Source organism: Colias croceus, chromosome Z (genome assembly GCF_905220415.1).
Source record: "Colias croceus chromosome Z, ilColCroc2.1".
Classification (NCBI taxonomy): domain Eukaryota; kingdom Metazoa; phylum Arthropoda; class Insecta; order Lepidoptera; family Pieridae; genus Colias; species Colias croceus.
This window is the reverse complement of record NC_059568.1, coordinates 4,885,367-4,898,850: the sequence shown is the minus strand read 5'-3', so window position 1 is coordinate 4,898,850 and position 13,484 is coordinate 4,885,367. Positions and strand designations below refer to the sequence as shown.

The window sequence follows — 13,484 nt, the reverse complement described above, 5'->3', positions numbered from 1 at the left end:
ATTGAAATGTTACATTTTTTTGGCCTAACCTTGCGTTTTTTAGAGGACGCAATTTTATTTTTTGGATGTGTAGGGGGGTTCAATGTGAAGCTAAAACCAAGTTTGTGGGGTCGCCACCCTTGTCCCACGGCCGCCATCTTGAAAATAGTGGTTGAAATGGTTTTTACGATATATCTCATAAACTATTTATCTGATAAAAAAATTTGTTAACATTATTTGTTGCAAATTAAATTCTCTACAACTTTGGTCCAGTAACTTTTTGTCGTAGAACTATAAATAAAAAATTTATAAGCGAAAATGTTCAGAAATTAGAGCTATTTAAATGTTTCGATAAAATTGTTTTTTATCATTTTACGAAGAAATGATATCAGACCATTTTTGTAGATTGTTTTTCGAGGAACAACTTTTACATACATTTTTTCATTACGTCAATAGCTAAGGTTTTACAGCGCTCTGAAGTGAGTACTATTTTTCAGTACTCTTAACTATACATATATTGGCTATTGGCTCTTTTCCCATGCAGCACTGCAAGAACAGAACATTTCAGCCCTGCTTTTCGACGTAAAAAAAAGTGCTTCCAGACTCTACCTCCTGGGTGGTGAGGAAAAGAGTCAATAATTAATTATTAACGATATTGCAAAATTAATTATTAAAAATATTATAATAACAAAAAAAAAAACAATTATTGATGACAAATAATTATTAGTACACACATAATATGTGTATAACGTATATCGAAATCATAATGAATTTTCTTCATAACCATTAATTGATTGCTATAATAGACTTACATTAATTACATTAACGTAATGCAACTATTAATTTCCCATTAAAAAGCCATTATATTACGATAAGTATAACGTTACTGTGCTTTAAAATTAATTTAATATTGGACTAATTTAGCAAGGAAGAGCAGCAGTGTAAGCTCGAAACATATAACTGTCAAATTTCATATTCATTACTCCGCTCCAAATGCAATTAAGGTTTTACTTGTACTTACATCAAGGGGTGGTTTAATTAAATTCATAAGTACTACCGTTAAAGCATAAAGATGTACGTTGTGGCGACCAAAGTTAAGTGGGACGTGGCCGCATGGTACCCTCGTTCGAATAGTGCGCCTATGCCTTTATATTTCGCTAAATATTAGTACTGGGGCCATGTTATGACCTCTTATTTCCAGACAGGTTACGCCGAATTGAAGTGACTGACAAATTCATGTTATGATCGCAATAGCCATGGCTGGGTGCGATCATCGTTAAGTATGGTATAATATGAATTTTCCAGTCAGTTCAATTCACGGCGTAAACTGTCTGGAAAGAAGAGGTCAAAATATGGCCCCGAAGCTAATTATTTCCTAAGCCGGTACAAATTATTATCTGCTATGTCATTGTATGCTGTGTATATTAGGGTATATCGAAGCAATTACTGGTATAGCTAAGCTAATGTACATTCAGGCGCAGTATAAAATTGATTATGGATTATGCGTTTAGTAAATTCTAGTCCATACTGTCTATTAGCCTGCATCGGGTACTGTCGTTATAATATTATAATGAAAATATAGTTCCTAAGTGTACAATGTATGGAATTGCTGAACCTAGATTGTAAATTATTTAATAAGTAGATAGATATGAATTAGATAATATAGTCTAAATGTGTTACTTTAAGCTGGTAAAGATTCTACTTCCTCATCGCGTAGCACTAAAATACTACCTACTTATTTACGTATAATTAATTGAAGAAAAAACAATTTTCATACCTAATAGAATTAAGTTTAAGGAAATGGTATAATTCTTGATCTTTATTATTGTGATGTATAAATTATTAATGTAATGTATTTTGTTTCAGGGCCAAAGAATCCTCACGCCACCGTCACCCTTGGTAAGTAGAAAAATCAATACAATCATTTTCATACCGAAAAAATACAGTTCAAATATTGAACGATTATATTATATTCAATAATTATTTTTGAATAAATGATATAAATATTTATTTGTCTACTTGTAGCATTAAAACAGTCTCAACGCCTTTTCTAAATTACATAATAAAAGCTTATTTGAGCTTTATGTGCAAAATATATAAAAAATTACAACATAATTTTAAACAAACACTTACGAAACCATCATTTTCATTTCTTGGGCTGTATTTGATGAACCTAACGTTCAAATAAAGCCATTCCAATTAAAGGAAAACAGTCAAGAAAAATACATCTATTATCATACTTACCGTGAAATATTGTCAGTAATAACACCCCTGTGGTCTAGATAGAACAAAAACGAACGTAGGAGTTTCTTTCAGGGAGCCTAAGGCTTAATAATGACAGAGCCTGCCCTCTCACCGTGCCGGAGAATTGAAAAAGTTTGAGTGTACATTTCTGCAAGCACAAAGACTACAAGCCGCTCTTATATTTTGCTTGTTCCCTGCAACGGTTACAAAAACGTGACACGGTGATATCGTTATCATGTTTTGACCGACTGGCGGATTGACCTTGAATTGTGGTGTAGTTGAAAAGAATTTCTTTTTAACAAATAAAGAGGCATGTTTTCTTTTGAACGTCGATTACTTTTTCTTACAAAAAAGAGTGTGTGCCAACCACTTGGCAAGATTCAAAGATCGCAAAATCGTCGCCTTATTCCATGTCGTGACGGTATTGCCATGACGCGACCTTGAATTTTACTCTCAATGTGTCTTTAAAAGTTTCACTAACTTTTACAAAGTTAACTTCGAACAGCATGCATTAACGCAAGTATTTGCTGTGGTAAATTCCGATTCAAATAATGTTTTATAAATACGATCAATATCAAAAAGACCTTAAAGAGGTCACTATAGTCCAAATGCTTATTACAGTTGAAGACATTAAACCTAAATTAAGTCGCAAGCGTCAAAACAAAGGTCCCGTCAAACGATTTTACACCGAGGAAGCCTTAAAACAAAGTATTAGTTTAATAATGACGTTAATGAAAACGAAACCTTGATAATATTCGTTCGCAAATTTCCCCGTATAAAACGGTGAGCTTACACAACGCTCAATTTAACTATGAACACGCCTGTTAACCACGATCTTCCTATAGAAACTAATTTAATAGGGCGCTGTTAATCATAATTTGTATACCGATGATTAAATTCCAAATATTGAGATTAATTATATTATTATACTTATAGCGCAATCTTGAGGTTTCCCCTTTCGATTATAAAGTGTATGGTTAATCCATTGTATTTGTGTCACGGGTATGAATTGAGCTAAATTATTATCACAAAATACACTAAACGCTAGTATTATGTAGAAGATAGAAGACGATACGACATAATTTGGGATAAGAAACCAAGATACAGTTAGTTCAGTGGCACTTTCGCTTTTAGAATTATAGTAACAAATATTAATAGTCTACCTATATGTTTAATGAGAATTATTGACTATAAAAAAATTCATTAAATACTATGTTACCGAACGTTAATATACAAAAGTTTATTACAATGCTTATTGGAATAATACAAACTAATTATGAGAAGAATTAATGCTCTACAGAATATTATGGTATGAACACACATATAACAAATCAATTTTTATTTAATATCTAACTAATAACACTTTCCCCGGTCTCCTGATACCCGAGTACTCTAGTTTTCACTCATGTGTACTCAGCATAGTACAGTGATCATAGTTTGTGCGACTTACGACCACTCCTTACTTTGAACGGAGCATGGAGAGGCCAACAAAGATGCCAAGATGTCACTGACAGACGGTCAGGAAAATTTGTATCTCAGTTGTATCGGGTATACACCATCTGTCGTCCTACGGTAAGATGGTTAGTGAAAGCATATTTCGGAAAATTTTACTAGTACGATGTCGAGAAATTTTAGTGTCGAGTTACGAAATTAAGGCATAGTATTCCACTACTTTACTCACCAATCGCTTGTACATATTCATCGAATTTCTAAAATCGAGCAATTACTTTATCCACTATAAAACCAGTTAAAACTCAATCGGAGAGCGTTTAGAATTTTATAAAATGCCAGCTCCACCGATAACATCGAACAAGAAGATACAATAAAAATAATAATAGACGCCGTTCATTTGCGCCGGTAACAAGAAGAAAATAAATAAAAAGGCACTATCTGAAAGTATAAAAAGTTTCACAATTTCTCTGCTCCATCCTACTCTGTGTACGTCATATAAATTATCACATTTTTCTCGAAGCACCAGACTTTATTAAAACAAATGGTGGTCTAGCCCTAAGACTTAGACATGACGAGAATAAACTGTGGCATTTTATATTATTTGTACTTATTTTTAACTAAGTTCCCACCTCTTCATTTTTCTTACTCTGCCCCTGTATAAGGAATTTTTAATATTTCCCAACAGCAAGACAGGCGTAATTAAAATGCATTTCTACAAATTCTCGAAGTAAATGAGAAAAAGGTACGTAACATAACGGTACATTTCAAGCTTAGGATTGTCTTAATGCTCGTGATATTCCTTTGCTATCCGTTACTTTAATAAAAAAAAAATATCCAGCGTACGTCGGTAATGGCGACATTCAAAGGTCTTGCATATATGAGCTATGAAATTTTTAATTATGAATATCGTTTTCACTCACATATCTAACAATTTTAAAAACGTAGTATATTTTAATGACATATTTAGATTTTTCTTTGCAAGTTTTGGTTTATGTTTCAGTTGTTTGTGAAATGTCTCTTAAACAAAATGAATAATTAATGTCGTAGGACAAAAGCAAGAACCGTCTTCAATACTACAAATGTACTTGTACAAACTTAAGAACAACTAACTAAAATTTCAATTTCGGAAAAGGTATCTAGAGACATATCATAATAGATAAGAAAGAAAATTAATAAATAACTGTATGCAATTGTATCCCAAACATACAAAATAATAATATAAAATTTGAATCATAACCTTTTTAAGTCTAAAGTAAAACAGATCACTAAGATCATATTATTGTTTTTAAGTCCATGAAAAAGGCAACAAACTGAAACGTCTATAATTATATTAATCTTGTAATAAAAATTACTATGCGAAATGATAAAAGCCAATCGTTATAAATTTTAATAAAACCCTAGTGTCTATATTGTTATTGCGATGAAATATAAAGCATTTTTAATAAAGTACACTTTAAGGTGAGTCGTGTTTCAATTAAAGCGACCATATGCATTTATAGCCAGCCTGTATTATTAACGAAAATTCTGGTCAACTGTCATTCAGACAATGTGCCTCGTAATAACCTTTGCTGGCGTAATTAAACTTTGTTTAAACACGTTAAATCAGATCGTGCCGTGTGTGAAAATAGTCCTGAACATTTATTTAAGTACATATTTATTTATTATTTACTAGGTTTCCGCCCGCGGCTTCGCCCGCGCAGTCAAAGATAAACCCACATAGTTCCCGTTCCCGTGGGATTTCCGGGATTGCGTCATTTTCCTGGGATAAAAAGTAGCCTATGTCCTTTCTCGGGTATCAAAATATCTCCATACCAAACTTCATGAAAATTGGTTCAGTAGTTTAGGCGTGATTGAGTAACAGACAGGCAGACAGAGTTACTATCGCATTTATAATATTAGTAATGATTAATTGGATTTGATTTTGAATACCTACAGGTCTCCTCTACTGCTCTAACATACTTTTAAATGACCTTACAGAAAATAAAACAGAGAAATAATAAGTAAACTTAACGTATAAGAAACGCCGGCCGGTTTCAAATTGGTCCCAAATGAAAGACTTTTACAGTAAAAATTTTTGATTGCCCAAACTTTTTGCATATTTAATAACAATCAAAAAACTTGAATAAAAATACTGTTTGAATTTAAAAAGTCCCATAGCTGACTACTTGGTAATTCAATGTTATGTAAATAGACGCTAGGTATTTAGGAGGCAAAATATATTATCTTATGTAATGTAATGCATACATTGCCTTTTAATAAGTTTTGTGTATCATGTAAAAAAGTAGAAAAATTCTGTTCCAATCCATTTTTTTTTTACTTTGACTAGGATAACGATTATGACAATATTTTAGCTACGAGGATTGTTTTATGCAATTTAATTCACCAATAAAAAATGTAGAAATTGTAATTGTAATTAAATATTATATTAGACAATTAATGCCACTAAATTTTTAAGAAGAAGATTGAGATATAATGTCGGGCGAAATTTCTCTTATTTGTAATCGTCATAACTATATACACATCAATACCTTATTAGTTATTAGTAACTCGAAACTCGTCAATGTACACATTAAAATCGAGTATTTAAAAATGCGCTCCCACATTATAAAGATTCGTTCAATTAACGTCATTTGTCAATCGGTAATTAAACATTGAACGTTGAGGATCTATTGTACTGCATTATGCCAATCAAATTACTGCAAATGAAATTAAGCCGACGTTTTTAATTGCTAGAAGTGTGAGTCGACATCGATTGGTGAATTAATTAGCACCTTACTTCATTTATCAGTACAGCGGAATATTTTGGCTTTCATGATATGATGATATTTGGGAATGTCGTGCATTCCTTTTTGAAAAATGAATGGATTTGTGCGATGTACGATTGTATGATTGTATAATACTGTTTATTGGATAGTGGGTGTTTATTTGAGCTTTAACGTGATTGGTCGATTTTATAGTATGTAGAGCAGTTAGTAGATTACCTGAGAATCATATTTTACATTGATACCTATAGACAGAGATAAAATTTGAAACGTAACTTTATGGTAGACTGGACGAATCTTTTCATGTATGCTTTTCAATAAACAATAAATAAAATAGTGAAAATTTTCTTAACAACAACTTCAAATGTTTTAAAATAAAACAATCATAATTACAATTTGCAGTTAAATTTAATTTAATTTCAAATACAAACTTAACCCAATTTAACCCCCAAAACATTTACACCCGTAAATCAAAGTAAAATCAAGCTACATCTCATTACCCCACTACAAATATACAGGGTGATACGACCGGAATATTTCGGCATATTTGGCGAGTGACTCCAATATGTACAGCTACAGTTTCCTGAGACTAGACGACGCCACACTGACATACGCCTCACATTTATTTACAGACACAGATTAATACCGCGTCATTCTGCACACATTCACAGGATGTTCAATCATAGCTACGTATAAATCCAGTGGATTGTTTGCAGCAGCTAATGATCTAACCAGAGTTGACAAAGGACTTGTGATAACTGAGAAGTAGGGATTGTTTTCCTGTGTAATACCTTACTGTGTGATAATGGTAGGACATAGGAGGAATAAAGGAAGATTTGTGTACAAGAATACAGTATTAATCTTCCGTAAGTGTAAGCTGTATTGATGCAGACAGCACAGGGTGCGCTACTCTCATAGTAAAGAAGGATTATGATAATGATTTACTATATGCATGTATTTATAATACTTTAAAGTTAATTGAGCTTTAAATACAAATAGTACTCCTCAATTACATTTTATGCACAAAATATATCATAAAGTTTTGATATAATATCTAAAAAATGCCAAGTAACATCATATTGTTATCTTGAATCGAGAAATCAACTTTCAAATGTGTTCTGCGATATGGAAATGTTACATTTCTCCAAACATCAAAGGCATTATATAGAAGATGAATCACTAGCGATATGCAATAGTTACTTTAATGATCGTGTATTCTACCCTTAGTTTGTTCAAAAAATGGGTTATACGAGCATCGTAACATTTTTACTACTTTGAAAATTTTGATATTACACAACTTTATAAGTTACGTAACTTTATGTACCTTTACCTATGTATGTAATTATTAAAATCTTAACCGTCAGAAAAAAGCATAGCACTTATCAATATCTTATTTTTACTATTGAACTAGAACTAAGTTAATGAATATAAACTTAACTTATCGAACAGTTCAATTTTTTCTAACAATAAATGAAGAAGAAAAATCGATCATAGAAAAAGATGACAGTAATAAAACGTAAAACTTTTTTATAGCCAATAAAACATTGGAACGTCATAATTCATAATAAGTGCATGTTGCTCTTATTTAATCACATTAGAAGGGCTCTTGACTTCGATAAAAAAAACGATATAAATTATAATAAATAGACGCAGTATAAGAGGAGAAGCAATTAAGGTCATTTGAAAGCTGTATTTCATAACTAGCTTTACTTCTCTTGAATCACTCTATCTATAAAAAAACGCATAAAAATCCGTTGCGTAGTTTTAAATAACTTGATTTATACTATGTCGTAATGATGACATGCCGATAACCAATTTGTTTGCGAATATTAGTGGTGGTGTATTAACTAATTAATTATTATGTACATTAATTAGGGACGTGTAATCTGAGGGTTAATATTATACTTAGTAACTCTATTAAGAGGTGGAAATTTCAATACACGATTTTACTTTTTTCTAATGCTTGAAAGGGTTAAATTCCAAAGTTGGGCTTTGGAACGGGCATGTATAACCGATTCTCATATTTTTTGTCGATTTTATTGCATTGAAATTTTCATCGCGAACTTTAGAGTATACTATTATGTATTCTGTGGTATTACTGTAATAATGAAGTCATTGAATGTGCCATTCAGGTAATTGTTATTAATTGTATACCTATGTCTTAATTACCTACTTGCAAGAAACACTAAATATTATGTCTTATTACTTGTATTAGAACACTAAATATTATATTTCTCAAATGTTACATCTTTAAGGTTTTCAAAAACTGACGTTAAAATTCCAGAATCTTCGACCTTCATAAATTGGTAGCATAATACCGATAATGTAGCTAAATTATGAAGTACCTACCCAACTCGCACTTTGCTCTAACCCATGTATAGATTTATGAACTTATCAATCAAAAGTTGCCATTGTTCTTGCTCACTTACTGTTTGGTTGAACTCGAATTAAATGATAGGAAATGAATCGCGAACTTCTGTGACCCCATTTCGGTGTTTGAAAAATTTATTACCTCGGTGGGAGGGAGTTGGGGAATTTTAAATTGTTTTGTGGTAACATTGACACTATCTTTGATATATCATGTTCGTTTGAAAGGTGTCTTGTAGATTGAGGATAAAATAATAGTTTATTGGAAATAAAGTAAATTGAGGTGAGGTGATGTCAAAATAAAAGAGTTTTACGGAATACTTTCGTAAAATGTACTATAATATTGATTTGAAATTTCGTTCCTGTAACTTTATTAATAAATAATTGAATATTCTTATATTATTTTTCACTATATATAATAAAATATACGTACGTGACTATAGGAAGGTATAAAGGAAGGAACATTTAAATCAATCTTATGAATCGAGTATTAAATGAATCACATCATCATCACTACATAATATAAAACAAAGTCGCTTTCTCTGTCCCTATGTCCCTTTGTATGCTTAAATCTTTAAAACTACGCAACGGATTTTGATGCGGTTTTTTTTAATAGATAGAATGAGTCAAGAGGAAGATTTTAGTATATAATTGATTAGGTTTTAGACAAAGCGGGTGAAGCCGCGGGCGGTAAGCTAGTTGATATTATAAAGTAGCCTGTTTCCAAGGTTCAGACTATTTTCTAAAGAAAGAGATTCTCATTTAAAATATTAGTTGCGATAAAAACTAATATTTTTCATACATGTTGTGATAAATAACGTGTATCAACACGCAAGGCGAAAATACGTTCCCTTTGAAAGTAACAAACTTGCTTGTTATAAAAATATATTTTAGACTAGCTTCCGCCCGCGACTCCGTCCGCGCGGAAAAATTAAGATTTATTTTTTTCTACGTATTTTCCGGGATAAAAAGTATCCTATTTTATGCTTAGGATAATAAGGTATAAATTATACCAAGTTTCATCGAAATCGAACCGTTAGTTTTCACGTGATGCCTGAACATACAGAAAGACAGACAGACAGACAGACAGACAGACAGACAGACAGGCAGACAGACAAAAATTTTTTTAATCACATATTTGGGTTTGGTATCGATCCAGTAACACCCCCTGCTATTTATTTTTTCAATATTTTCAATGTATAGAATTGACCCTTCTACAGATTTATTATATGTATAGATATATTTTACATAAAATCGTATTTTACCATTAGAGACACGGAGACACCTAAATGGAAATTTCTTTATCGAGGCAAGTATCATTATAGAAAAGTAAGATATTTACCTACGTCCCATTATTTCATATATTTTTTTAACCTACAATTTTTATGAGCATAAAATATCTCACATAAGTCTAAGTTGTAAAATATTAAAATTACGAATACACTGTATAATATGTAATATATATAAATTAAATTAAATTACGAGAAAATTTAAGTTTAACTTTGTAGGTATTATACGTTTATTTTTTTTTTATTTATTTTTTTATTAATGAGTGTGATTAAAGTAGGATATTGATGACGTTAACCCATAGTAAGTTAACTTAACATTTGAAATTCATACCATTAATAAAACAATGCCAATGTCATAACAACCAATTCTTTTCTTTTTATATTTTACGAATAATTTGATTCTGATTTTGTAATAGAACGAACGTCAAAGATCAGCCTGAAATAAAACGTATCATTTTTCAATAAACTGTCATACGTGGTCAGCGCCTTCCTTAATCCATCACCTATGTAAAGGTTTCTTTAGTAAAGCCTTTGTCATGAAATAGAAAACCTTTAAAAACAGTTCGAAACCAATTATTAGATATTTCTAATTACACACTTAAATGGCAGAGTAAATAAAACAAATTGTTCGCTTAAACATATAAACTAAACAAACAAATACCTTCGTAATATAGAATAAACAAATATAGTACAAAATAATATCAAATAACATTTATAAACAAAATGTTTAAGACCATTTGAGCGTAGGTAGAAACATTTACCCATTATTGTTTCAAATTCTTTTGCCCAATCCTAACGAATCTAAAGGACATTACCATCCTCAAATGTCACCGGCTGCCCTTTTGTAGAAGCTGGCCCGAGGCTTGGCTGTCGAGCTCTTTAATGTATCCCTTAGGATCAGAGCGAAAATTTTGGAATCTTTGTTGTTAGAATACCCGACGGTATAAGGGTTATGTAAGAGGAATTTAGTTCCAATCGGTAACAACGCCGTTGTCTTATCGAGGCGTTGTTAAGAATCATGTATAACCCAACCTATATAACTTGTACTGAGATTGTGTAGAACAAGGTAAAAGCTACGGCTACGGCCGATGAATAAAATATATGTACATGTATATTATACATTAGCCGAGATTAGAAATCATTTTTAATCAACAAAGAAAAGCACTAATTATTGCACTGTAAAAACCCTGTTTAGTTTCTTTTAAATTTTGACTAAGTATATCTTATTGATGCTAGTGAATCGTTCATAATATAACACATCCACAATCAAATCTAGTTACATTTAACAACGTACATCCAAGAATGTTACACATTCCCTTGGCCGTTTGACCAAAAAAGAAGCAAATGAAATAACTTCGTAGTTTAGTTTCCGAATAGCGTTCGGGAATAGAAAACAAGATTTGGAGCAAAAACTCTATGCGTTACATGTGTGGGGTGTGAAAAATAAGGAAAGTTTTCGGTGTATACTGTCGAGAGCGGAGTGCATGTGCACCTCGCTTAATTAATTATTGAGACCACATCTTTAGTCTTCTCTCGTTATACCGGATTCTATATGCGGTTAAGACGGAGCTTATGTGATGTGAAATACTTTTTGAGCCTTCCTTATTGTGTGCTAAGTGAGTTTTTTTTTTAATAAAAAATTTGGATCAAATTAATTGTTAAGGATTTAAACTTTGTAAACAATAAAGACAACGATAATAATGTATAAAAAATATACCGGCCGAATTGATAACCTCCTCCTCTTTTTGAAGTCGGTTAAAAAAGCCCAATATATAATATATAATATCATCACTTTTCTATATCCAACTTTATATTAACCACGATTTCTACAACAAAGAATCATGGAATCATGTTACATTTTAACATTGTTATAATTGTTTCCATACATTTGATATCATATTCATAAAACATCCATGCAGAGATTGTAATGCGTCAATAACCGCTCTGCCAAAGAGACCGAATACGTTTTATAGTAGAATATATTTCACGTAAAGTTTTTTTTTTCATATTGTAATATATTTAAGTACGAACTGCCGCTTGGCTCGCTCTGAGTAATAAAGAACGTGGCCAATTTTTTGGTTCTTCGACATTTTAAATATATTTTTATCTTTAATATGTGCCGACCGCAATAATATAAAATTTTCCGATTAAACCCACAGTGTAATGTTTATTTTTTGCTTTTATATATTTACACTGGCAATCCAGGCAATCCTTCGTAAGCTTTTTAAGGAATTCTCATCGTATCTGTTACTGTAATTCTTGTTTTTGTGATAAGATTAAGAAATGCTTTAATGCGATTTCGGCTGATCTTTTAATTCATTTGAAAGACAAATAAATAATGCCATCTAATCCGTATTACAAAAACAAAAGCCTACGGATAGAATTTTTAATATCTGAAGAGGAAAAACCTTCAAAAACATTACCTAGATAATCGTAAAAAGATACAATAGTAAAAAGATAAAATTGATCATAATTGTTCCATCCCCAAATGCTTTATTTAATATCCAAATTCAACACATTTTTTTTTCTTAACGCCCATTTTGTTTTCCCGTGACAATAACATTTTTCAGGATTATAAATAAAACGTTCCACTAAGTGACCACTGCATATCGTCAGCAATTATACTATTCCCTCTAAAACTCCATTCCCTCTCAATTCACTATCTATTATTTTTACTGCATAAGCTCGTTGCTTTGTTCGCTTTGTTTCCATTAGAGATTGATGGTTCAAATGGATTGAATTTATTGATCTATCAATCCCATTCGCAGGTCACCAAGTGTAATATTATTTAATAATTTTGGCTCAAAGTCTAAAATATGAAACATTCCTTATATTCTTGTGACCTTGTTTAACATAACCAAGGTACTGGGTAAAATCCCCAGTGAAAACGTAATAAAAAGGCTTATGTATAGACCATATGTATTGGAACTTTAATTCTTATTTTCCTTATTTCTTTCTTATTACCTAAAGTTGTTTCGGTTTACGGATAGTGACTTAAAAGTCCTCGCTGGCAGGGCACTGAAGGTCAATACAACTTGCAAAGTAAATCGATCAGTGAAGTTGTAAAATGCATCTGCACCAACCAGAGTTCACAGGACTCATTTATTCTCTCTATATAAGCCATATAATATAATCGACTTGCAAAAGCAAAAGCATTTGGTTTGAACAAATAAAAACAATGCAACCGAGTATCAGCATTTGGTGGACACAAAATGAGATATGACCTCAATATTCATAAATAAACAATGTTATTAAGCTCATTATGATAATGACGCTTCATTCCAATATCTCTTATTAAAATAGTTTTGCGTGGAATATTTAATTGTGATATTATTGGATTACTAATCACATTATGGTGTTATATAGTTGTTGGTGTTGTGTTGATAATTTT

General features: G+C 31.4%; 1 protein-coding gene across 1 annotated transcript in view; it reads left to right on the top strand.

Annotated features, from left to right (window-relative positions):
- The window catches only part of LOC123705280 (glutamate receptor 1-like), a 152,510-nt gene that overhangs the window by 53,561 nt on the left and 85,465 nt on the right, over positions 1-13,484 (top strand). The window contains exon 2 of the mRNA XM_045654000.1: positions 1,846-1,878. Coding sequence (XP_045509956.1) covers positions 1,846-1,878 — 33 coding nt within the window. The remainder of the gene's footprint in view (positions 1-1,845; positions 1,879-13,484) is intronic.